Source organism: Amphiprion ocellaris, chromosome 8 (assembly GCF_022539595.1).
Source record: "Amphiprion ocellaris isolate individual 3 ecotype Okinawa chromosome 8, ASM2253959v1, whole genome shotgun sequence".
In the NCBI taxonomy this organism is placed as follows: Eukaryota; Metazoa; Chordata; class Actinopteri; family Pomacentridae; genus Amphiprion; species Amphiprion ocellaris.
In genome coordinates this window covers 36,414,924-36,441,443 of record NC_072773.1, presented here as the reverse complement: position 1 = coordinate 36,441,443, position 26,520 = coordinate 36,414,924, and the positions used below count along the sequence as shown (strand labels likewise).

The following is a 26,520-nucleotide window of genomic DNA, read 5'->3' as shown; positions in this document are numbered from 1 at the left end:
TTTTTACAGCGACTAGAAGGAAGACCACTAGAAGAGCAGGTCTTTAACCACCATCCATAAAATCCATGGAGTCGCTCCAGAGAAATGAAGGGAGGTCAACTTTTATCAACCTCCATCCACATGTTCAACTTCATATCTTTACTTGGACATTTTTAGCACCACAAACCTTTAGTATCACACTTTATTATCATTTATTAGGACTTTCATGGAATCCACCTGCAGATTTACTTTTTCTTGACAAACTTTATTCTTGTCGTCGTGGGACTGCAGTATTTAAAACTCTTCCTTCTATTTGACCTCATGTTTATTAGTTTTAGTGGAGAAACTTATTTTAATTGTCCATTAGTCTCTTAAAAACCAAATAATAAATTGGATTAGTCAAGAGCTTTACATTTCTTACTTTGTCATATTTTAAATATGACAAAAAATATAAAAATACAGCATCTTGAGACAATTTGAAATGTAATTGGCATTATATAAATAAAATTGAATTAAAATTGGATGTATCTTGTAATGTTGGAGTAATTCAGCCATATATGTTGGAAAACACATTTTCTTTCTCCATTAATCTGTTGATTGTTTTCTCCACTAATTCATCTCTTGTTTTGGTTTATAAAATGTCAAACTCAAATATATTCAGTTTACTGACATAAAAACCAAAAAGATTTACATTCATGATGCAGGAATCAAGCAGTTTTTCACTTTTTATCTTAGTTTAGTCAGAAAGATAGTTGACAATGTGTGAATTGTTGCAGCTTTTGAGCCGTAATAGGTTTTAATCTTTGGGGCCGAGTGTCAGAAAACATTTAGAAACCAACATCAACAAAACACTCAACAAAGATTTGAACATCATTAAAGGGAAATCCAACTTTTGCATGACAATGTCTAATTAAAGGACATTTATTTCCAACGTAAATGTGTGATATTCATCCTCTGGAGCTTTCTCTTCACATCGTCTTCCACCTGGACTGGTTTGGTCGGGAGCATGTGCAACAAACATCAGAAAAACTGCACTTTAACATCAATGAATGACACTGAAGTTTAATCTCTACATAAATGAGACTGAGTCTGGATGTGCTGCTCTGTAATTAACTCCTAAGTTTAGGGAAAGTTCAAACAAAAGAGGACAGTTCAGATAAGACTTGAGAATGAGCTTATTTTGAACAAACATCTCAGACTTGCTGAGCTTCAGCACCTCTAGCAAGATATTTTAACAACAAGCAACTCAAGAGATCCAGAAGTTGCAGAGAGTTAGCTTTAGCTGAGCCAAAGAACATGTGGGACGCTAACCGAGCCAACATTTCACACTTTTCTCTGTGAATTCTGGGAAATAATTTCCTATTTAATGACAGAGCTACACATCTTAACTCAGTCTCATGAAAACAGACTCTAATTCAGTGTCATCCATCCATATTAAAGTGCACTTACCCAAAATGTTTGTTGCATGAGCTCCAACAAAACTTGTCCAGGTAGAAGGCCACTTTGACAAACAGGAAGTGGAAGATTCCAAGCAGATTTATAGAAGGGGGAACCGGACTGTACTAAGTGTAGTCAAGTATAGAGGGGTGTTTTGTGGGTTTTTAAGGCTGATAATGATTATTAGTGAGACATTTGGAGTAGATATTCATTTGCAGTCAATGAAAGTATTTAAAATCTTGGAGTTAAATTTAGAAGAACACAAACTCTAACAGAAAACTTTGTTGATACGTTTTTGTTTTGTTTACAGATGTTAAGTTAAAGGAGTTTTATTCGTGACGTATAACCAATCAAATCACTCCAGAAGACAGAGCGACCACAGGTAGATAAAGGTTCAGAGCCAAAGTAGCGCCATTTTTAAATGTATTTATTACTGTAAATCAGTAAAATATAAAATACTGCTAATCAGTAAATCAGTCAGCCCACAATTACTACAATTCTACAATGTATATCTCTTTCCTTTGACTTGTTATTTGTACAATTTATGATGTATATGATGGTGTTTTTTCGTAGCAAAGGCTATACTATGATGTTTTCTAAGAGACATACGATGCTACTCTGCTTGTTCTGGCCCTGCACTCCTCCTCTGTTGTTTTCTGGATTGTACTCAGCTGCATGTCTTCGTCCACCAGGCCTCCGTTGACTCGTCCCGCCTGCCGCCTCTGGAGCTGAAGCTGGATTGGAACAGACCAAAGTACAGTCCAATCACGATGCCAGCTGCCTCTCAAAAGGCTCCTTCATCTGGCAGGTGGCAGCACTTCTTCTGAGGGGAAGCTGAGCTGGCCCGGCAGAACTTTGGAGATGTGTTCCAGTGGTTGGTGGATGTGTGGGGAGATAGAGAGGGACCTTTGAATTGTTCACAAAGGAAAACAGGGAACCCATTGGTAGTTTTAGTTTAGGGTGCTACTGCGGTGTGTTTTTGGGTTTTAAGAGGTGAACAGGAAGAGTTTTTTTTCGTATTGATTATCTTTTACTTTGTTCCTGGTTGGAATGCCCATCAATGTCAACATGTTGAAGTTCACTTTTAGTTCTGTTTATTTATTTTTATTTTACTATCACCCATTTGCTTTTAACCCCCTAACATGTTGTGTTGTTGTAAACTTACTCTTTCAAATAAATACTCGTCTAACAGTCTGGAAACCAGCGTTTGGACTGTTTTTGTGTTGCTCCTCACCTACTTCAGACAGCCGGGACAGAACAACATTTTGTGGACTAAAGGCTAAACTATGACGTTTTTAGAGCAACATGCTAAACTATGACATTTTTTCCAAATTTTGGAAGACATACTAAACTATGAAATTTTAGCCACATTTTGGACGACATACTAAACTATGACTTTTTTGTCACATTTTGGACGACATACTAAACTATGACTTTTTTGTCACATTTTGGACAACATACTAAACTTCGACATTTTTGCTACATTTTGGACGACATACTAAACTATGAAATTTTTTCCACATTTTGGACAACATACTAAACTATGACGTTTTTTCCATATTTTGGACGACATACGAATCTATGACGTTTTCATGAAATTTTGGACGACATACTAAACTACGACATTTTTTCCACATTTTGGACGACATACCAAACTATGACATTTTTGTCACATTTTGGACGACATACTAAACTATGACGTTTTTATGATATTTTGGACGACATACTAATCTATGACATTTTAGTGACATTTAGGATGACATACTTAACTATGACGTTTTTTCCATATTTTGGACGACGTACTAAACTATGACGTTTTAGTCACATTTTGGACGACGTACTAAACCATGACGTTTTAGTCACCTTTTGGACGACATACTAAACTATGACGTTTTTGTGACATTTTGGACGACATACTAAACTATGACGTTTTTGTGACATTTTGGACAACATACTAAACTATGACGTTTTTGTGACATTTTGGACGACATACTAAACTATGACGTTTTTGTGACATTTTGGACGACATACTAAACCATGACATTTCAGTGAAATTTTGGACGACATACTAAACTATGACTTTTTTTTCACATTTTGGACGACATACTAAACTATGACTTTTTTGTCACATTTTGGATGACATACTAAACTATGACGTTTTTTCCACATTTTGGACGACATACTAAACTATGACGTTTTTTTCCCCCATTATGGACAACATACTAAAATATGACTTAAATTTTTCGGATTTCATGCTGTATAACAGGTTAAATGTGTAGTATGAGATGAGACTAAATGTAGTTTTTCAAACACAAAAAAACCAAACATTTAACAGTTTTTTGGGATCCATAATATTCAGAACAAATATATTAATCTTGATTTGAATCAAAACTCACACATAATGTTTGTTCAAATGGTTCCAGTTTATTGGCGTCCACTGAATCACTTTCATTACAGAAAATCGCTGCCCCTACTGGTGGAGTCCTGGTAGTACAGTATGATTCCACAGAAAGAAGTGCATACCACACCGCAAGTAGGTAAGAAAATATCTAAATAATATCTACAGTGAAGCACATCTGGGTTAAAATGCTGCTGGAATCCTTCCCGGTACACAGCAGTCGTATTCAACACTTATTTAACTCAGGACTAAATCAAATGATGCATCAAAATTTGACATTCAACATCCAAAGCTACTGAAAGATTATTTGACATCTGGCCCAAGACACTAATGATTACATCCACACATTTTTGGTTCAACAAGCAAAGCTGAAGCTGTTTGAGATATTTTGCCAGGAGACACAAGAGTTTATGGAGAAGGATTAGCAGCAGCATTTCTCAACAGATCCTGTTGCATCAGCAGGAGCGTTTCCACTGCTGAAATCTTCTTTTATTGTAGGAAACACTCTTTTCTGCCGCAGCAGGAGCCGCCGTGTGCTTCTGAAAGTTTTGACAAAACGAGAGCTTTGTCTGGTTGAACATCGCTGACCTTTTTATCAGAAAACTTCTCCATAACTGCATCTTTTTTTCTTACAGACGACTGAAAATCAACGACTCAAACAAATGATGAATGTTGTTTTGAGTTTCAAGAGTTTAAACCAAAATATTACTTGGGGAGTTCTCAAACATAAAATCTAAACGATTAGACGTGTGATGCCATTTATCACCTATTTTAAAACATACATAAAAGGGTCTGGTAAATATTTAAATACTGGACAGCTACACCCAAACAGGACTGAGCAATATGCAACAATTGTAGGGATTTATTATTATTATGCATAGTTTTCTTTCTATACAACCAGATTCTGTTCTTTTCTTATTAAATTTAGTGCCATTAATGTAACCCGTCCTGATTTCTTTGTTTATATTTGAACATCTTGTTGATTATTTTCCATATTGCTCAGCCCTACAGACGCTAAAAATTATTACTTTTAATACTTATCTTTCATTTTTCGCAGAAATTTCCTCCCTCTTTCAGAAGATACTGTCTTTTACAGTACAGTTTCTCTGAAAGAAAAATGCTTTTTCTAACTTCCAGGATTTGCTTTGCCAATTTGAAGCATGAAAGCAGTTGCTCACTTTCTTTTTTTTTTGTCTAAAAATGAGAAAAATTGCTTGCAAAGGGAAACAAGAAAACCTCTCTTGACTTCAAAACATTGTTCTGTTTAATGAGACTCTACGAAGTGTCGGTGAGATGAGTGTAACAGCTGTGAAAACAACCAAAAAGCAACGTATACTGAACCCCATCTGAGATTTCCTCTAATTAGCCGAGAAATAAAACTAATGAACGGTACATCCCCTTCACAGTGTCATCACAACCTCTAGGAGCTTAGAGAGCCTACCTTCGCTCGCTAAACCAAAAATAGGAGCTTCGATTGACAAACAACATTCATGTCTACACATCGCTGCTTCCACCTGCCCCTCCCCTCAAACCGCCGACATCTCAGCACTTAAAACTAAACTTTAAAAAAAAAAAAAAAAAATCAGGAAAGAAACTTGTTCCAAGCTGGTGAAGTGGAATCCTCGATGACCGAGCCGGTTATGGGGAAATAAATCCAGGCTGACGGAGTCTCTGTTCTCCTTTCACCAAACCCTCCTTCCTCGTCCTGCAGGTTCCTCAGCAGGTGGGTTTTCTGCTGACCACACGTGTCACGAGCTGGGAGGACTTCTGAGAGTCAAATGTGAGGTTGAGTCTTGCTGGGGGAGGGACACGAGGGTAGTCTGTCTGGGCAGAGATCTCTCAGTCGGTGGAGAAAAGGTCTCCAGCTGAAGGCAGCGGCGCCAAACCTCCGGTAACGTTGGGCAGCAGGGACAGATCAGGGAGGCTCTGGATGTGGGACTTGAGCTCCTTCCTCACCTGAGTCACCCTCGCCAGTTTCTGCTTGTATTCCTGCAGAGGACAAAACGGCACCAATATGAGCTAAATATTACATTTACTCACAAACTGTCAGAAATAATTAGGATTTCTGAAACAAGAATGGGAGGAAATACAAGCAGTGAGACCGTCTGCTAGTGGTGTGTGATACTGCAAGATTTGGTATCGATCTGATACCAGGTAAATACAGGGCCAGTATCGCTGATATCGATACCGATATTCCAGTAGTCACACTGGTGTAACACAGTCCTGTTTGAGTCGCCCTCTCAACCAGTTGAACTATGACGTTTCAGTGACTTTTTGGACGACATAGTAAACTATGACATTTTTATGACATTTTGGACGACACGTTTGGTATCGATCTGATACCAGGTAAATACAGGGCCAGTATTGCTGATATCGATACCGATATTCCAGACTAACTTTTTCAGTAGTCACACTGGTGTGACTGATATTGTCAGGCTGATCGCTCCCACCTGCTTAGAGGCGAAACACCTCACTAGTTGAACATTTGCTTCGTGGCTGCGGTGCTCAGACAGCGTGTGAGCAAAAATTACTTTGAAAAGAGCGAGATGAAGTGTTCTCATTTCAGATTAGTCCAAGATGAAAGTGACTGATTTTATTCATGCGTTGTTTTCTGAGCGGAGAAAACAGCGCATGTAAGTGTGCTATGTCTTTTAAGAGTGGAGCGCATTTTTAAAACTTAAAGACTGCAGTCAATTGTTCTCTTATAGTGGTTAAAAGCAAAAAATCATGATTGTGATTATTCATTATGTAATTTTGTAGTCCTGCTACAGCACTAGTCTTTGTAATTGTCTCAGTATCTTCCTGTCTGCAGTCTGATCATCAGGTGAGTCTCACTCGGACTTTCTTACCTTTCTTAATGTTTTACATTTCCTTGAGGTGATTTTTCAAAAAGTAAATGCATCTCCTGGGAGATGAAACCCAACACTAATAAACTGAAAAAAAGCAACACGTGAGCTACTAGATAACTTGAATTTACTCAAAGAGATAAATAAAGTCTGTCCATCTGATCTTATCTATGCAGCTTTTAGCATTAACTGATCAGTTGTTTCTGCTTCTTTCCTTCCAGACAACATGAAACAAGGCTAACACCAGCTGACAAGGAAGAAGAATTACATCTTTCCCAATTAAACTAAATCCTGAGCTGGTCAAGAATAAGAAACTAAACCTATCTAGAGGTTTTTTTCGCAGTTGGCAAACAGTTGTTTTAGCTTCTGTAGTCTCCATTTTCACCTTGTGTTTGTTCCATCCATCTGTAATGTAGCTTTTAGCACCACATTTTGACAAAACACTGCAGCCTAGTTTATTTACTACAAACCACTTACAGAAAACTAGCCTAATTTCTTGACACCACTCTGTAAACATAACCACAGCTACTGTTGTGTTTGTGAAGGTGTTCCCTTGCCTCTAGCTTCTTCTCTCTCTCCATGAGCGCCTCCTTCTGGCTGCTGATGTACTCGGTCAGCATGCGGGCCAGCTGCCTGCGGTCCTCCAGCTCTGCAGCCAGTCGCCCGTTGTACTCGGCCAGAAGCAGACAGGCTTCGTCCACCGTCTTTGACAGCTTGTCCGCCGCCTCCTTGTCTAAAATGGAGTTAAAATGTAGAGTGTTAAGGTCACAGGGTCTCATTTCCAGAATCTGACTGACTTAAAGGCAGCGCTGTGCATGAAGTCACTGCTGGTTGAGTAATTTGTGGAATACTTTGTCCTGAATTTCAGCGTGCATCGTTCACAAAAAAACAACAGATGATGGCAACCAGATGCATATTTACATAATGTAATATACATTACAATAAACTTTTATTTTATTAGCAACTCTTTTAACCCTCGTGTTGTCCTGTGGGTCAAAATTGACCCGGTTTAAAGTTTGAAAATGTGGAAAAATAAATTTTCACAGTGAAACTTCAGATGTCCACATTTTCAGCATTTTTGGGAAATCTTCGAACATTTCTTGGTGGAAAAAAAGAAATGTTAAAAATGTTTCTTAAGAACATTCACAAAAATATCAACCAAAATCCAGCGAAATTCGCTGGATTTTCGTAGATTTTTTGGTGAATGTTCTTAAAGAAAATATTAGAAGTTCTACTGATATATATGGAATCACTTTAGATATTTTTAGGATTTTTTTGGAAGATTTTTACTCATTTTTTGAAGAAGAATTTTCTTGCCAAATTTGGGAGATTTTTTAATAAAACTTTTAAGGGAAACTTTTAAGAAACTATTGGAATTTTCTTCCTGAAGATTTTGCAAATTTTCAGAAATTTGGGAAATGTTCTTGCTGAATTTTTGAACTTTTTTCAGACAAAGAAACCATATTTTTTGGTGCCCGTAAATGAGTACAACAGGAGGCTTAATCCAACAAAGCGAGTGAGGGTGATTGTTTAACTTTGCTGACATGTGTCGACTCCGTCTGTCGTCTTCTTCAGAGCATCATCTGACATGTGATGACGTGTTGTTTTTATCAGATCCGATCTCTGGAGGATGGACTCCAGGTGTTAAAGGGTGTAGACCCCCGTCCCGGTTCATGGAATCGTTGAACAACTGTCTAATTTCTATGGTCTCTTTTATCCACCTCTTGTGCTCGTTGGTCTCTGATGTTCTAATCCTCTCCTTGTCCCAGTCCATAATGTGGTTGTTTCTCTTGCAGTGGTCCCTGAAGGCTGATTTTTTGTTTTCTTGATCAGGTTTTTATTTTTGTGTTCTTGTGAGTCATCCTGCAGTCTCTTTTTCACAGAATGTGATCAAGAAAACAAAAAAATCTGCCAAAGAAACAACCACATTAATGGGACAAAGGGAGGATTAGAACATCAGAGACCAATGAGCACAGGAGGTGGATAAAAGAGGCCATAGAAATCAGAAAGTTGTTAAACGATTCCATGAACTGGGACGAGGGGGTCTACACCCTCTAACACCTGGACTCCATCCTCCAGAGATCAGCCACCTGATAAAAAGGACACATCATCACACATCAAATGACGCTCTGAAGAAGACTGCAGACGTAGTCGAAACATGTCAGCAAGGTAAAACGATCACCCTCACTATCTTTGTCGGATAAAAAGAAGTGCTAATCAAATATAAGAAAATGACAAAATTAGGGCTGCAACTATTGATGAATTGATGAATCGTCTAAGTACGTTACACCAGGAGTCACCAACCTTTTTGAACCCAAGAGCAACTTCAAGGGTACTGAGTAGTACAAAGGGCACCTTGTTTGATACAAACTTCCTCAATAGCAAACTTGCGCCATCATCTTTAAACAATAATAACAATAATGAAAATAATATGTTAAAAGACTGTCTGATCACATTTATGTTAATTATTCCTTACAATAATTAACAACGATTTCCACAACAATGACGGTAGGAAACACACACACACACACACACACACACACACACACATACACACACACACACATATATATGGAAATCTGTTCTAATATTTAAAAGTCAGAAGTATCCCATCTCTGAAACTTTGGTAAATATCTTTCTTGGCAGTTTTGTATGAATCAGCATATTTGCAGCATTTTGTTCAAAATCACACCAGTTACATTTCTGTGCAAACTGTCACTTCTAACATTTTTAGGAAATCATTAACTGTCATCAAATCATGCTTCATTTGTGCAAACTACTACCTTTGTAACATTTTTGAACAATTCATGAACTCTGTGCCATGTTTGTACAAATTATCAGTTATGTAAGAAAAAAAATCAACTCTTTCACATTTTGAAATGAATCCTATCACATTAGTATTAATCACCAGTATTTTTCACCAGCATTGCAACATTTTTAACAAATCATAACATGTTTTCAACAAATTATTTTTCACATATTGTGTAATGGCACGGTGTTTTGAATGACAACATGTTACCTCTTTCTTTGTCTGTAAATGTGTGTTAGTGGGAAGCCTGGCATTGCAGAGCTTATCATGTCTTACCTTTACCTTGCAGCTCACAGTTCAGATGGTTCAGTTTCCCAGTGATGTCTGTTAAAAATGCAAGGGCAAGAATCCACTCAGTGTCCTCAAGCAGCGAGGTGTCTTCCCCTTTGGATTGCATTAACTCTTTGATTTCGGCCAACAGTGACTAAAAAAACGCTGCAAAACTGTTCTCCTGCTGATCCATGGGGTTTCTGTGTGTAGTAACAGGTCACCATGTTCAGCTGACAGCTCCTCCAGCAGCACCTTCAATGTCCTGGTTGCTGGCTTTGGAGCCATTTATGATCTTCACGACACGAGTCATCACATGATCAAATCCGGCCACTTTTGTACATACATATGTCCTGCTGGTGAATGATGCAGTGGTAATGTAGGAATGTTGGGAAGTCTGGATCACCTCTGCATCGTACAATGAAGCCTGCATGGCGACCCGTCATGGAGGAGCCCCGTCTCTTGTCACTAAAACAAGCTTTTCTAATGGTACATTTTTCTCCATGAAGAAACTTTTCGCCGAGTAGTAGATGTCAAAGCTGCCTTTAAGTCCTGGGTTTTTCCTGTCCGTAGTGTGCATACAGTCTATGTGCTACCAGGTGGCTAGTTAGCATGGAAGCTTTGTAGCGGCTAAAGTAGCGTCTCTCCACGTTGTGCCGCTTTGCCGACAGTCGCCCCGCAAATAGGACGCATATCTTTCACTGTCGTGAAAAAGAACTCTTCCTCCCACTTATCGTGAAAATACTGTTTCCTCGTTCACTTCTCTGTCATGTTCTGGGGGTAAAAACCACACCTAGCTTCCCGAAGTGTCTGCGTCTGGACGCTTCAGCAGAGTGACATGGTGGTTTGACATGCGCAGTGAACTTTGACTCGGACAACGTCAAAGTTCATTTACACCGAAGACATTTTTGTTTTAAAAAAAATTATAACAAATATTGTAATTTAAAATCTGCATTAATGTAAGTATTTCTGATTTAAAAAGAACAGCAACTATAATTTTTTATAAGGAATTTCATGGTGACTAGTGTTATTTTTAGAACATGTGTCACGGGCACCTCACATGGTCTCTGCGGGCAACCAGGCGCCCACGGGCACCGTGTTGGCTACCCCTGCGTTACAGCATCAAAAGTGGAAGTGAGCGCACTATGCAACAGAAATAACCGTCCGAGCGGAACGCTGAACACGGATGGACATCCGTGCTGTATTGTGTATATATAATACATGCATGATACAGCGCAGACATCCGCGTTAACAACACAGCACGGATGTCTGTCCGTGTTCCTCCCGGAGCAGAGGAACGAGCCGAATATTCGGTTCGGTCCGTAAGTCCAACATGACGGGCAACCGGAGGAAGGAGCTGAATATTCGGCTCGGTTCGTAACAGCTGACGGAGGGCGAGGCGAGGCGAGTATTAGGATCGGTTCATATTGTAACGTCCAAATATTCCAAATCCAAATATTCGGATCTCAAAATAAATATTCGGATACCACCGTCACAACTGGCTATTCGGGTCCAGCCCTAGTGGAAGCTGTTTTACACTAACACCTAACTGTGGCAACTGTGTAGATTGGATTTTTAACTCTGTGTTTTTCCTTCAGCTGAATCGTTCCTTTTTCTTGCAGGAATAATACGGTTTGTCTCACTTTATAACTCATCTGATGAAACTCGTTTTGGATTTACTCAGCACGCTGCTGTCACAGGGGGAAAAATACAGCTCAATCCATGCTGATAAAATATACCAAGAAAAATAAAATCCTACCGGTGATCTTCTCCAGCAGAGAAACATCCTGAACTTCTTGTGGCAACGAAGCGATCTTCTGACGAACAGCGGCGTCGCCTGATGCAGCGTTTTCCAAGTCCTGCAGGGCTTTCACCAGCTCCTCCGTCTGGAAGCGGATGTCAGAGGGTGTTTGTAGGGGAAAAATGGATGAAAAATTAGAGCTAACGATGACTAGGAACAGACAGGTAAGGACAGAGAAAGAAGGAAAATGACAGTGCAAGGAGAAATAAAACATGTTAATATTAGCTTGATTAAACGTCGGCCTCTTTACCAGCTGGGTAGCAGAGGAATCAGCGTTATGAGGAGAAATGTGGCTTCTGTAGTCGTCGTCCTCGTCGTCTTCATCTTCCTGGATTTTCTGATAACTTCGTTTTACGGCTTTTTTCTCTTCTGCAGTCGAATTTAGAAACAAGAAAACAACACATCTAACATTACATCGTGCACATTATAGTCTACACCAAACAAAAAATTTCATTTTTTTACTCTTACACAACTGATTTCTTCAAGTGGACCGGTTACAACTACTTTTAAGATCACTTGAGTTTCAAGTGATCTTAAAAAAATTCCCAAACATCTTCCATTTTGTCAGAGTTTAATACTTTTCCAGCCAACATTCAGCTATTTTTAAATGAAATAATCAATGTTTTAATTGTACTTCCAGTAAACGGGAAAGAGTTCAGACAGTCAAATTGTCCTAAAATATGGAAACCAACACAATTTGTAGGATTTTTTCCAGTACGATGGGCAGCACGGATCAGAAAAACTGATTTTAAGATGCAAATACAATTCTTAAATTAATTTTTAAAACACTGACATGATGACGTTAGCATCGACACATTTCTGTCAGGATCATTTCATTGTTTGGAAAATAATGCTGCTCAACAAAAGTTCAAAGAAAGCTCAAATGTTTTGTTTTATTTAATTCATATTTATGTTAATTATTTGTTTAACTTTATTATTTTGAACTGTGCACATTAAAGTTGTTACATGGCCAGTATTTGACGTGACTTGTTTTTAAGGGTACTAATATTATGATAGAGAAAAAATTCACCAATAAGAAAGGACCAGTAATCGGTATCGAATATTTTATGCAAAAAGTAATCGGTATCGTACCAAATCTTAAAAGTGTGGTATCGCCCATCACTAGTGTGGGGAGGGTTTATGAAGCCTTAAAATATATGTAAATAATAAAATAAATACGGAACGTAACCCCCCGCTACAGACGAGGGACCGCTGTAATGAGACGGTGTTCTAACCTGAGGGTCTGGGGCTGTTGGAGTCTTCTATGGCCAGTTTGAGCTGCTGAATGAAGTCACTTCTGTAGAGGCTCCTCTCCTTCCAGATGTTCAGGAGTCTCTCCATGTGCTTCTTACAGTTCTCGTCTGCTTCGCTGTGGAGGAACAGGAGAGTTCATCAGAGGAGGACAAGAGCGAATAAACTCAAATAAAACAAACTTAACAATTAATGAAACTCCTCCAAACAGCTCGTGGATCATGAAGGAACACGTTGCAGCATTTTAACGAGGTTTCATTTCAGTTGGAGTGAAGTGAAAGTATGTTCGATGTGCTGCTGTACAAACGCTGACAGGAATCCAAATCTAAATTTTATGAATGACACCTTTAGAATACCATCCTCTAATAGAATATTTTGTAGAAATCAGAGTGAACAGGAAAAATACTGTTAAAGTTTCTGTACAGAATTATGTATATTTACAGTTATTGGAAAGTTTGGGGCACAGCAGGGAAAACCACATATTTAGCTGATATCTGAAATAAAAACAGAACCCTACAGCAAACAAACATTGCCACTTTTTACTTCATCAAGTTGAATTTTATTTTAAAAAATGTCGCATTTATTTGTCAAGAAATGCAGTATTTTGCAGCTCCAGAGACGATGTTCTGACCCCTAATATCTTGGAGTAACGCTCTACAACCACGAGCTCCTTAAAGCAACGGACTGATGATCTGAAAATGAAGCTAACTGATGCCTATAAGAGGGAATGAAATAATGAAACATCTCTACTGTCTGAAATCTGGCTAAGAAATGTCACTTAAGGGGAGCTGTGGAGGGAGGACAAGATCTGGTAAAGAAAAAACATAAAACTAAATTAAAAAGTGCAGAAAAGCGAGGCAAATAAAGTGAAAAAAGTATAACAGCAGAGAAGCTGTAGGACAGTTTGTCCGACACAGAAGTGTTGATTCAGAAGGAATAGTGACCTGCAACCTTTCTACAGAAGTCAGTCTGATGTTTAGAAATCAGCAAAGTCATTCAGGAATGAGTGCAATGGACAGATGAAGTTAAAATGATACGAAAACAAACTTTTCCAACTGTTCAGCTTGGAAGTAGTGACTCAGACTAAGGGAAGACTGGATTCCACTAAGTATCAGCAGATTCCAACACATATTTCATGTATTCAATCAAGAAAAGACATGTGAAAAGAGGTTAGATTCCAAAAAACAACAACGAAATTCAAAATCATCATGAACTGCTTCAACAAACACGAGCTGCAGCTTTTAAATCGACCCTCACATTACTAGAAACCTGCTTTGTAGTACAACAGTCTAAAAATATCCCTGAACTAGAAGTGATCCCCTGGAAGACGCACGAAATCAAAAATAGACGGACTCTGAGCAACATTAAGCATTTGGAAGCTTTGATAGCAGCTGCAGGACGGTTACTGAGGTACTGACTTAGTAACTGTGGACTGATGTGTAGATAAATAGAAATTCTCTTTAGTAATGTGCATTTATTAACGTCTTTTTATTCACACACAGAACATAATTTCTGATTGTCATACCTGGCCACATGTGAGCAGGCGTCGACGAGCACAGACTCAAAGTCTTTGGTGAACTCTGGTCCTTTCTTCTTGCTGTTCTGGATGACATCATTAGCCAGATACAGGAAGGTCAGCTTCCTGGTGCTTTTAGCTGGAGGACACATAAAAAAAACATTGAATTTAATTGTTTCTTAATGTACTTCATGCTGCTTTTGCTCCATTCTAGAGCTCTGAATCCATCCCATGTCATTATCAACAGAGTTTACTCTGACTGAATCCTGGAGGTCAGAACATCTGTAATTCTGAGGGTCGGACATAAAAACCACACACTGACATCTAATTGATGGCTCATTCTCAATGAATTTGTTGGTGAAAAGTGTTGATCAGTGTTTCCTAAAGACAAAAAATAAAACCCTTGCATGTCTTGTTTAATCAACAAACCAAAGATATTAAAGTTTACTATCATAACAGATGAAACAAATCATAAAACATTCACATTTTAAAAGCTGCAATCACATAATAGAGATTTTTTTTCTCAGAATCCTGGACTGCAGAATCCTGTTTCTTACTAAATCTGGTTACTACAAATAGGTATTTTTTGCACATTTTTAAATGAGACATATAGATTAAAATTATTGTGGTAACTTTTCATGACTTTAAGCTCAGATTTCCCGTTAATTTCTTAGCATGTTTCAAACAAGACACTTTGAAAAAAAGTGATTTTGATGAAATGTCAAAATTTTAAGCTTAGATTTGGTCGATTTTTGGGCAGAACTCGATGTCAGACTATTCATCCATCCATCCATCCATCTATAGTCTATCTATCTATCTATCTATAGCATGTATCATCACATTCAGGTATCAAACATCATTTTAAATCATAGATTTTGTCTGATATTTACCAGTTTCAGTCTTACTAACTAGTGCAGCTCATTATGTCAGATTTCTCTACTATCACTCTGTTTAGCTGCTCTAAACCCACACAGTTCTGTTTATTTCCCCTCTCACCTTTCTTCAGCTCTCTGTGCCACACTTTGACGATGAGGCCGGAGTGTTTGCGGTGGTGGATGATCCACAGGGACAGGGTCTGGACGCTCTGCTGGGAGCTGCTCAGCTCCGACAGCTTCTTCTCCAGGGCGGACTCGGAGAAGGACGACATGCCGCCGGCGTGTGAGGTCGCGCTGGGCCGGTGAGCGGACTGACTCCGAGCCGCCCTAAAGCCGCTGAGCTCCGAGCTGCTTTGGAGAAACTCGCACTGTCATCAAAACTGGAGTGGGAGGCAGACTAGCAGCAGCAAACAGCCTCCTGCAGCCAAACGACAGCTCTCTAACGTTATATCAGCGCCTAAGTAGATGGACTATGGACCAAAAGTGCCTAACAAACCTCCAGAGTGCCTCTTCTCTGGCTCTGGTGGTGAATTAGTGACTAAAAGTGCCTAACAAGCCTTCAGAGTGTTCCCTCTCTGGCTCTGGTGGTGAATTAGTGGCTAAAAGTGCCTAACAAACCTCCAGAGTCTTCCCTCTCTGGCTCTGGCGGTTTGTTTACAGCAGCAGCTAACGCTAGCTAGCCGAGCAAAGCAGAGCGGAGCCGGTTTAACCCGCCCAAAAATCAAACCTCAGTGCCCAGGACGTATCAGCAGGCCAGAATATGAAACAAAAAGGCGCAAGACTCACGACCAAACTCACACTCGGGCTCTGGTTGCCGAACTCATCAAAAAGACTGCCTCGGAAAAATGGCAGCAGCAGCTCGCACTTTCACCTCGACATGTGCGGCGCACAGAAGTGACGCAATCAGAACCGGGCATCATCATCCTCTTTATCCAGAGATGAAGATCAAACCTATTCTGTTATAATAATAGAGTATAACCTACTCTATTATTGATAAATACTAAACCTACTAGTAGATAAATACTAGATTTAATAAAACCTACTATATTAGTGCCTAAACACTACAGTTTATACTCTATTAGTACACAAAGGCTACCTTTTATACTCTATTAGTACATAAACACTATAATTTTGTACTCTATTAGTACAGAAATACTACAATTTATACTCTATTAGCACAAAAATACTACCTTTAATAAAACCTATTATATTAGTACAGAAATACTACACCTACTCTGTAAGTACATAAATGCTACATATTATAAAACCTACTCTATTAATACATAAATACTACACCTACTACTACATAAATACTACATTTCATACTCTGTAAGTACATAAATAGTACATTTTATACTCTGTAAGTGCATAAATAGTACATTTTATACTCTGTAAGTGCATAAATAGTACATTTTATTAAACCTACTATCTAAGTACATAAATACTACATTTTATAGGACCAGTAAAATCACAGCATAATAACCTATAATAACCACAACTCCTAATTTTTTTCTTTGTTTTAGTGCAAAAAAGTCTATTCTGAAAATGTTCACATTTAAGGAATTATCTTTTTACAACTTCCAGATCACAGAGTTTCTACAAAGGAACACAACATTTTGTCACAGGTATCTGGAACTGAACGATATAGCATTTTATTTTATGATCAAAACAACAAAAGTCAGACCAAAAAAAGAAAAAAAAACAACAAAAACAAGACAAAATATTACCATCTAGAGCCATCTAGTATTTTGCTTTATGGTCAAAACAACTTGTCATGGTCTAGAAATGATTTTAAATTTGTAGTTTTACTAATTTACAATCTGTAGTTAATGTCTTCTCTGGAATTTTTACACTTTGAGGGCCGGATTGGATCCTCTGGAGGACCACTTTTGGCCACGGGCCACATGTTTAGAGGGTAAACAACTACTGTTATACATGCTGGCTCATTGGGGCACTGTTATGACTGATTCATTTTAATGTTTACACCTGAACTTTCCTACTATGACAGGTCAGTGTTGTCTGCACAAAAGGCCATTCGTACGATTTTTTTGAGATTGTTCTAAAGCGATGCATATGTGGAGCTGTTACTTAACACTTTTTCCTGTTAAAAAGCTTCCATGATGCAAATGTTCTTTCTCAAATCTCTGTGTTTGAACAGACATGCTAGTTTACATGCTCATTTGACTCCATAATACTGCGGCTGACAAAATGCACAATATTCCTGTCAAAACAAAAGGTTTGGGATCAGGTGAGCGTCAGGCAAATAGTTTGTGTGTATTTAACAAAATGAGGCTCAAATGTCAACCAAAATGCAAATTCAGACGCACCTGTAGAGGCCTTTTAAATAATATTAATACCTGTTAAAAACTTGGTAAGGCGGGAAAACACAGCAAACACTGATCGATGAAGATTTGTGACCCAAGAACAGAATTTAGTACGAGATCCTGACAGTACTATGGAGAGGCAGTGATATATTCATTATTATGCAATGTGCAGTCAAATGTATAAGATTTGTTCAAATGTAAGAATGCTTTAATTATGTAAAACGAAACTAAAATTCAAGTGGTGCAATGTTTTCTCATTTTGTTTGCTTTCTGATGAGTAACAAGAGTGAAAAACTGCAGATTCCTCAGCAAACAAACCTGTTTTTCTTATTAATTAACAGAAGTGCAGCAAGAATATCAGACAGCAATACTTTCTAAATAGGTCATTACAGTCATCATAAGTTAGTTTTTACATACTTGGAAGTAAAATCTAATTGGAAATGTCAATATGGCCAACCAAAAAACAGATGCTTTTCAGGAATTTAACTACTAATACTACATTTTATTCAACCTAGTCTGTAAGTACATAAATACCAAAAACAAGTGTTGTTAAACTTAAAAAATATACTCTCCCTGCTCTCTGAAACATCTATTAAGGATTGATCACACATTTATTAATGTGACATTGGGCTATTTAGACATTCTAAGTAAAAAAATATGACCAATATGTAAGGGGCAAATGGACATGAATTAGACAGGAATTTTTGATCAAAACAGAATTTTTAAACATCCTGACCACTAATAGATCTGCTCTGAGCCACAGCTGTCAGCTTGTATGTCACTGGTTAAGAATGAATTGGAAAACACCGGTCTGCCTTTCATGGTTTATTACGTTTATGCAGCTCATTTCAGTGGGAGGGATACTCTACAGTCACACAAACAAATTCAATATGCAAAGACGCTGCACTCAACAAACATTCCCCAGAAAGATGCAAAAGCCTTCACTCTGTCTGTCAACTCTTTGAAAAACAGCAGATCTGTTTCTAGCAGCAACACTGCGCTTCTGTGAGCTGCAGGATGTTTGTGTTCCTGTCGGTGTCCTGGTTGCTGCTGCTGCTGCTGCCGCAGGCGGCTGATGGGGAACTGGATCACAGCTCTCAGGGTCAGGGGATGCAGCTACAGGGCGACTTCTCCCTCGCTGGGTTCTTCCCTCTCCACTACACTGATCAACAGAGTACCGGTCTGCCTGCTCTGGCTCCATGCAGAGAGTGAGTTTAACCCTCGTGTCGTCCTGTGGGTCAAAACTGAGCCGTTTGAAAATGTGGAAAAAATCTATATTTTCACAGTGAAACTTCTGATGTCTACATTTCCAACATTTTGGGAAATCTTTGAACATTTTTTGGTGGGAAAAAAAAGGTTAAAAATGTTTCTTAAGAACATTCACAAAAAAATCAACCAATATCCAGCCAATTTCGCTGGATTTTGGTCGATTTTTATGTGAATGTTCTTGAAGAAAATATTAGAAGTTTTACTGATATATATATGTAATCACTTTAGATATTTTTAGGATTTTTTGGAAGATTTTTACTCATTTTTTGAAATAATTTACAAGAATTTAACTTTTAAGGAATTATTTAAATTTTCTTCCTGAAGGTTTTGCAAATATTTAGAAATTTGGGGAATTTTTTGCAGAATTTTAGGATTTTTGGATTTCAAATTGACCTGTTTTAAATTTTGAAAATGTGGAGGAAAAAATTTCACAGTGAAACTTCTGATGTCCACATTTTAATTTTTTGGGAATTTTTTGAACATTTTTTGGTGGAAAAAAAGAAATGTTAAAAAAATGTTCTTAAAGAAAATATTAAAAGTTTTACTGATATATATGGAATCACTTTAGATATTTTTAGGATTTTTTTGGGAAGATTTTTACTCATTTACAAGAATTTTCTTGGCAAATTTGGGGATTTTTTTTAAAAATAAAACTTTTAAGGGAAACTTTTAAGGAATTATTGGAATTTTCTTCCTGAAGGTTTTGCAAATTTTCAGGAATTTGAGGAATTTTTTTACTGAATTTTTGGATTTTTTTTCAGACAAGGAAACAATAGTTTTTGGTGCCCGTAAATGAGAACAACAGGAGGGTTAAACATCCAATAATCACATGCATATTTCATTGGTTTCTCATAATGCTTGTTGCATGTTTTCCAGAGGTGTAGCCAACCAGCATGGGTTTCACATGATGCAGGCCATGAGGTTTGCTGTGGAGGAAATCAACAATGGCAGCGGAGAGCAGCCTCTTTTACCGGGAGTGAAGCTCGGCTACCAGCTGTACGACGTCTGCTCTGAGCCCTACAGCGTCCTGGCTGCTCTGGACCTGGTGAAGCAGCATCACCAGAACCCTGCTCTGTCTGCTTCACATGGAGAAATAAACTCCAGCAAAACTCAAACAACGCTGGCTGTGATTGGACCTGACAGCAGCAGCAGAACGTTCGCCCCTGCTGCTTTACTGGGGGCCTATTTCATACCACAAGTGAGTTATTAACCGGAAATAGTGCACACTGCACGTGACATTTAGATGCTGATGACTCAACTTGTCCAAAATGACTTCAAAATTGTCCAAAATGACTTGAAAATGATCCATAATTGCAGAGAATTAGTCCAGAATGACATAAAATTTGTCCTAAATGACTCGAAAATTTTCCCAAAGACACAAATATGATCCAAAATGATGAGAAAAGATCCAAGCTGACATAAAACTTGTTGAAATGTCTTGAAAATTGTCCAAAATAACTTGAAAATTGTCCAAAATCACTTGAAAATTAGTCCAAAATGACTTGAAATTTGTCCTAAAGACACAAAAGTGATCCAAAATGATGAGAAAAGATGTCTTGTCGTCTCCTCTCGTCTTATCGTATCTTATCTTATGTTATCTTATCTTAACGTATCTTATCTCGCCTTTCTCTTGTCTTGTCTTGTCTTGTCTTATTTCTCATTGTAGATCTCTTACGAAGCATCAAACGAACAGCTGAGCAACAAGTTCACCTATCCGTCCTTCTTCCGGACAATCCCCAGCGACAAGAACCAGGTAGCAGCCATCATCCAGGTCCTAGTTCGCTTCAACTGGACATGGATCGCCCTGCTGGGCAGCGACAACGCCTACGGGCTGCAGGGGATGGAGGGTCTGGCCAAACACGCTCCGAACTACGGCATCTGCATCGCCTACCAGGGAACCATCCCCGCCTACAGAGCTGACACCGTCCAGGTCATGAGGAACGTCGCGGATCAAGTCCTGAAAGCCCAAGTCGGCGTCATCGTGGTGTTCTCCAGCAGGACCAAACTCAAAAAGTTCCTCCCGTTCATCATCGAGCGGAACATCACCAACAAGGTGTGGATCGGGACAGAGGACTGGTCAGCATCTTCCCTCATATCAGGGATTCCTGGGGTCCACACCATCGGGACTGTGATCGGCGTGGCGGTTAAATATGTGGCCTTTTCTGGTTTTGAGGAGTTCGAGCGACGGGTGCTTGAAGCTTCGATGCAACAACACAACCAGGAAGACTCTGACGGTCCCGTGGATGAAGGTAACATCTGTCTGCAAAGCTCAGACCTGTACAGCCTCGCCAGGATGAACTTCTCTCTGGAGGAATACGACATCACCTCCTCCTTCAACGTGTACAAAGCGGTGTACGCCGTGGCTCACGCCCTGCACCGAACACTCGGCTGTGATTCTGGAGGATGCAGCAAGACACATGTGCATCCATGGGAGGTGAGATGATGGAAATATGTGGGGTTTTTTCCAAACGATAACTACTTCACCAGAAAAAATGCCCCTCTCAAAACAAGAAAAAAATTATTTCCAGGAACTTTTACCTTGAAATAAGTGAAAAATCTGCCAATAGAACAAGTGAAAAATAGCTTGGTAAGATTTCTTGAAATAAGATATGATATTTAGAATATTGAGATCTTAGAATTAGCTGGGAAAACTTATTTTAAGCTCTATTTTACCAGGATTGTCAAGCTTAGGTGTCTTATAATAAGCCAGATATGCTAAAATAAATAAATAAATAAATAAATAAATAAATAAATAAATAAATAAATAAATAAAATAGCAGTTTTTCACTCAAAAATAGATTTTTGCTTTCAATTCAATTGTATTTATATAGCGCCAATTACAGGTCAAATTGTCTCAAGACGCTTTACAGAACCCATACGCCTGCACCTTGTCCCTTGTTTCCTTGTCTGAAAAAAATACAAAAATTGAGCAAAAAAAATCCCCCAAATTTCTGAAAATTTGCAAAACCTTCAGGAAGAAAATTTCAATAATCCCTTCAAACTTTCCCTTAAATGTTTTATTTAAAAAAAAAAAAAAGCCCCCCAAATTTGGCAAGAAAATTCTTGTAAATATTTTCAAAAAATGAGTAAAAATCTTTCATAAAATCCTAAAAATATTTAAAGTGATTCCATATATATAAACTTCTAATATTTTCTTTAAGAACATTCACTTAAAATCAACCAAAATCCAGCGAAATTTGCTGGATTTTGGTAGATTTTTATGTGGATGTTCTTTAGAAACATTTTTTTTTTAACATTTCTTTTTTCCACCAAAAAATGTTCAAAGATTTCCCCAAAATGTTGAAAATGTGGACATCAGAAGTTTCACTGTGAAAATATAGATTTTTCCCCACATTTTCAAACTTTAAAACAGGTTAATTTTGACCCATGTTAAACCTATTTTGAACTCAAAACAAGATCATTTCAAGATTGTTTGACTTAACAAGATATTTAAGATGCATTGTCTTAAAACAAGTCCTTCCATCTGCTGAAATGTCTCTTGTTAAATGAATTCATCTTAAATCAAGTGGGATGAGCCATTTTGACTAAAAATAAGACGAACAGACTTGGTAAGATTTAGAGTTTTTGCAGTGTTTTGTCACTAATATTTCCCTTTTCCTCTCCACCTCAGCTGCTCCACCAGCTGAAGCAGGTTCGGTTCTCTCTGGAGAACAGTTCTGTGTACTTTGACGTGAACGGCAACCCTCCCACCGGATACGACATCATCACCTGGATCTGGAGGGGGACGGACTGGTCCATGAGGATCATCGGCTCCTTCACCCCCGATCCCGTTTCACTCATGGTGGACGCTGATCAGATCGAATGGTTCAACAGAGGAGAATTGAGAGAAGTAAGACCAACGTGGTGTATTTTTGAGTCCAGAATTAGTAATGTTATGTCATTTAAAAAGTGTCTCCCAGGGTCAATCTATAACTGAGGGACTTTTGAAGTCCATTTTTATTAAAAGTAAAATGAATGTTTTTTATATTCATTATGATCATGTCTTTAGGAATTGCATCATTATTTATCATGGAAACAATCACTTGTGAATAATTTTGTTTCTTTTTTGGTCATTTTCAGACAGTTTTGTGGGCATTTTAGGTCTTCATGTGGTCATTTTGTGCCCCTTTATGGCCGTTTTCAGTTGGTTTGTGATAATTTTAGGTGTTTTTGTGGTGATTTTGCAATTTTTTGGGAGTTATATTGTGTGATTCTTGTCAATTTTTGTCTTTATATGATAATTATCTGTCTCACTGAGTCATTTTGTGTTTTTCTGTGGTCATTTTGTGTCATTTTTTTGTCATTTTTGTGGTCATGTTGTGTCTTTTCATGCTCATTTTGTTTCTTTTTTGATCATTTTCAGACTGTTTTGTGGGCATTTTAGGTCTTTTTGTGGTCATTCTGTGCGTTTTTGTGGTCATTTTGCACCCCTTTGTGGCTGTTCCCAGTCTGTTTGTGTTAATTTTAGGTGTTTTTTGTGGTCATTTTGGGTGTCTATGTGGTTATTTTGCATTTTTTGTAGTTTTTTTGTATCTTTTAATTTTGTATCTTTATATGATAATTATGTGTCTCACTGAGTCATTATGTGTCTCTCTGTGGTCATTTTTGGTTATTATCAGTCCGTTTGTGGTCTTTTTGCTTCTTTTTATGATAATTTTGTGTCTCATTGAGTCATTTTGTGTTTTTCTGTGGTCATTTGTGTTATTTATAACACAACATAACAAATTGTCCGAGAAATGCCTTTCCATTAAGTTCCCCATTACAAAAACACCTCTCCAGGAAGTGTGTTAATTCCAGATCACATGACCTGCTCCACATGATGTCATTTCCTCCTGAAGAAAAGACTGGCCAGACTCCAAGGCTTTCTGAGTTATTTAATATAAAATCTTATTCTTAATAAATAACTTTCAATTTCACTCAGTTGTATCTCTAATATTTAGAAGAATTTTTCTCTAAAATGCCATGTGATGTTTGGTTATAGGCGGCCAGGTTGAGTTTAGGCCTGAAAACAGCAAAAATGTTGACGATGATACAGAACGTCCTGCAATTATATATTGACCCAAATCACGAAATCTGCCATCACATCCTCATCATCTCTTAACACTGTCAGTCTCACTGATGGATAATATCTCTGCAGTTCTCAGACTTGGAGAAGTGAATGAAGTCATCGTTGTACATGTCCTAATTAATAAAGGCTGTTTCTCATCTTTCCTGCTTCTTCTGCTGGTTGTGTGGAGGTACCTCTGTCCATCTGCTCTCCTCCCTGCCCCAAAGGCCACAGGAAGCTGCTGACGGGTCAACACACCTGCTGCTTCGACTGCCTGGCCTGTCCTGCTGCCACCTTCCTCAATAAAAGCGGTAAATAGAGACACAGACATAAACAAGTCAGAGCAGAATGGTTCTTATTTACAGTGTTTGCTCCATGAAGAACTAATCTGAGTGTATTATAAATGCCATAATCTCTTTACGCATAGCAAAGACACGACACTGTACAGGCCATGCAGTTTATCATAGAACCAGTTACATGTCTTGTGGTATAAAAGCAAAACATTAAATATCCAAAACCAAAATTTTAATCATAAGACAGCAAGTATTAAAGGTACTAGAAGACAGATGTTCCTATCCAAACATGAGGACAGACTTCAGAACTTTTTTGGTCTTACACTCGCAAAGTTAATGTTTCCAGAGTTCATTTAAGACACTATTAGTGTTCATTTGACGTAATATTAAAGGTATAACATGAATAATATATTTGTTAACATTTTAGACAGAGTCAACGTGCAGAATAGACCACAAACTCGTGTAATTCTGCCGTTTTCTTCTCATTTATTATCTATTCCTACTGATTTTAAAAAAAACATTTAACTGAGACTTGCAGTTACCATTTACAAAGTGAACAAAAGGATCATTTCTGCAGCACAGAAGCATTATCAGGGTCAATATATAATTGCAGGACTTTTTGTAACTTACAAAGAACAGGTATCAAAGTTGACATGTTTTTTGGACGGTTATGTAGTTGATGTTTTAGTGATATCCAGTCATTTTTTATTAATCAGTGATTGTTTTCATAATAAATAATTATGGAGTTTGTAAAGACATGATCATAATGAACATAAAAACATTAGTTTGTTTGTTTTACCTTTAATAAAAATGTATGCAGATAAATCCCATGGACTTCAGAAGTCCCTCAGTTATAGATTGACCCATCTGTTGCTGTGCTTGAGGTTGTCCAGCAGGTGGCGCTGAGAACTCATACTATGTTCTGATGTTGGAGCCAAACAGACTCAAAATTCCTTTTTGTGCTGAATAAAACATGTAATATGTGACTCTTAAGAAAAAAACAAGAACAGGACTATAAAATGGTTGGAAACTTTGACCTGAAACCACTGACCTGCATCCCAGTTCTTCTAGAAGTCACCTTTAATTCTGTTTTTCCTCTCATTTAGAACCCACACTGTGCCAGGCCTGTCTGCCGGAGCAGTGGGCCCCACCGAGGAGCGAGGAGTGTCTGAACAGGACCGTCTTCCTGCTGGCCTGGGACGCCCCCATCTCCATCGCCCTGCTCTTCTTCCTGGCCTCCTGCCTCCTCATGACCTCCAGCTCTGCCGTCATCTTCCTGCTCAACCTGAACACACCTGTGGCCAAATCCGCCGGCGGCCGCACCTGCCTCCTGATGCTGGCAGCGCTGACCGCCGCCGCCCTCAGCTCTCTGTGCCACTTTGGCGAGCCGTCCCCTCTGGCCTGCATCCTGAAGCAGCCTCTGTTCATCCTCAGCGTCTCCGTGGTCCTGGCCTGCGTCACCGTGCGCTCCCTTCAGGTCGTCTGCATTTTCAAATTCGCCTCCAAGCTGCCGCCGGCCTACGACAGGTGGGCCAAGAAGCACGGGCCGGAGGTCACCATTTTCCTGGTGTCCTTCATCATCCTGGTCATCTCTGTGCTCCGCGTGGCCCTGAACCCTCCCAGACCCTCCCAGGATCTGAACTTCTACCCAGACAGCATGGTGTTGGAGTGCAGCCACACGCTGTCGGCCGGAGCAGGAGTGGAGCTGGGCTTCGTGTCGCTGCTCAGCGTCCTCTGCTTCTCCTTCAGCTACATGGGCAAAGACCTGCCGGCCAACTACAACGAGGCCAAGTGTGTGACCTTCAGCCTCATGGTGTACATGATGTCCTGGATGAGCTGCTTCACGCTCTACCTCATCAGCAGAGACCAGTTCACCATGGCGGCCTACGTGTTCGCGACCCTCTTCAGCGTCCTGGCCTTCTTCGCCGGATACTTCCTCCCCAAGATTTACATCATCGTCCTGAAGCCGCAGATGAACACGACGGCACATTTCCAGAACTGTATTCAGATGTACACCATGACCAAACAGTAGAAGATAATGTAGGCGTGTGAGGCATATAACCAAACACCACATGGCATTTTAGAGAAAGATTCTTCTAAATATTACATATACAACTGAGTAAAATATAGAGTTATTTCTAAGATATTGTAGTAAACCTGTTGACTACTTTATATTAAATAACTCAGAAAGCCTTGGAGTCTTGCCAGTCTTTTCTTCAGGAGGAAATGACATCATGTGGAGCAGGTCATGTGATCTAGAATTAACACACTTCCTGGAGAGGTGTTTTTATAATGGGGAACTTAGTGGAAAGTGATTTAATTTGTTATTTTCCATATAAAATTTGATTTATTGCCAAAAAAGAAATATCTGTCATGATTATCTCAACTTAATAAAAAGAACACAATCC

At 38.7% G+C, this 26,520-nt stretch overlaps 2 protein-coding genes across 2 annotated transcripts; one reads left to right on the top strand and one right to left on the bottom strand.

Annotated features, from left to right (window-relative positions):
- Positions 1 to 3,820: 3,820 nt before the first annotated feature.
- rprd1b (regulation of nuclear pre-mRNA domain containing 1B) lies at positions 3,821 to 16,059 on the bottom strand. The gene is made up of 7 exons (XM_055013152.1): positions 15,301 to 16,059; positions 14,314 to 14,443; positions 12,773 to 12,906; positions 11,788 to 11,906; positions 11,496 to 11,622; positions 7,218 to 7,393; positions 3,821 to 5,803 (listed from the first exon to the last, which is right to left on the bottom strand). The coding sequence occupies exons 1-7, from the start codon at positions 15,449 to 15,451 to the stop codon at positions 5,654 to 5,656; spliced, it is 987 nt and encodes a 328-aa protein (XP_054869127.1). The 5' UTR covers positions 15,452 to 16,059; the 3' UTR covers positions 3,821 to 5,653.
- Positions 16,060 to 18,402: 2,343 nt separating this feature from the next.
- On the top strand, positions 18,403 to 26,520 carry LOC111571388 (taste receptor type 1 member 1). Its single transcript, XM_055013173.1, has 6 exons — positions 18,403 to 18,711; positions 19,649 to 19,970; positions 20,439 to 21,206; positions 22,404 to 22,622; positions 24,010 to 24,130; positions 25,219 to 26,520. Exons 1-6 carry the CDS (start codon positions 18,521 to 18,523, stop codon positions 26,142 to 26,144), a joined length of 2,547 nt encoding a protein of 848 aa, XP_054869148.1. The 5' UTR covers positions 18,403 to 18,520; the 3' UTR covers positions 26,145 to 26,520.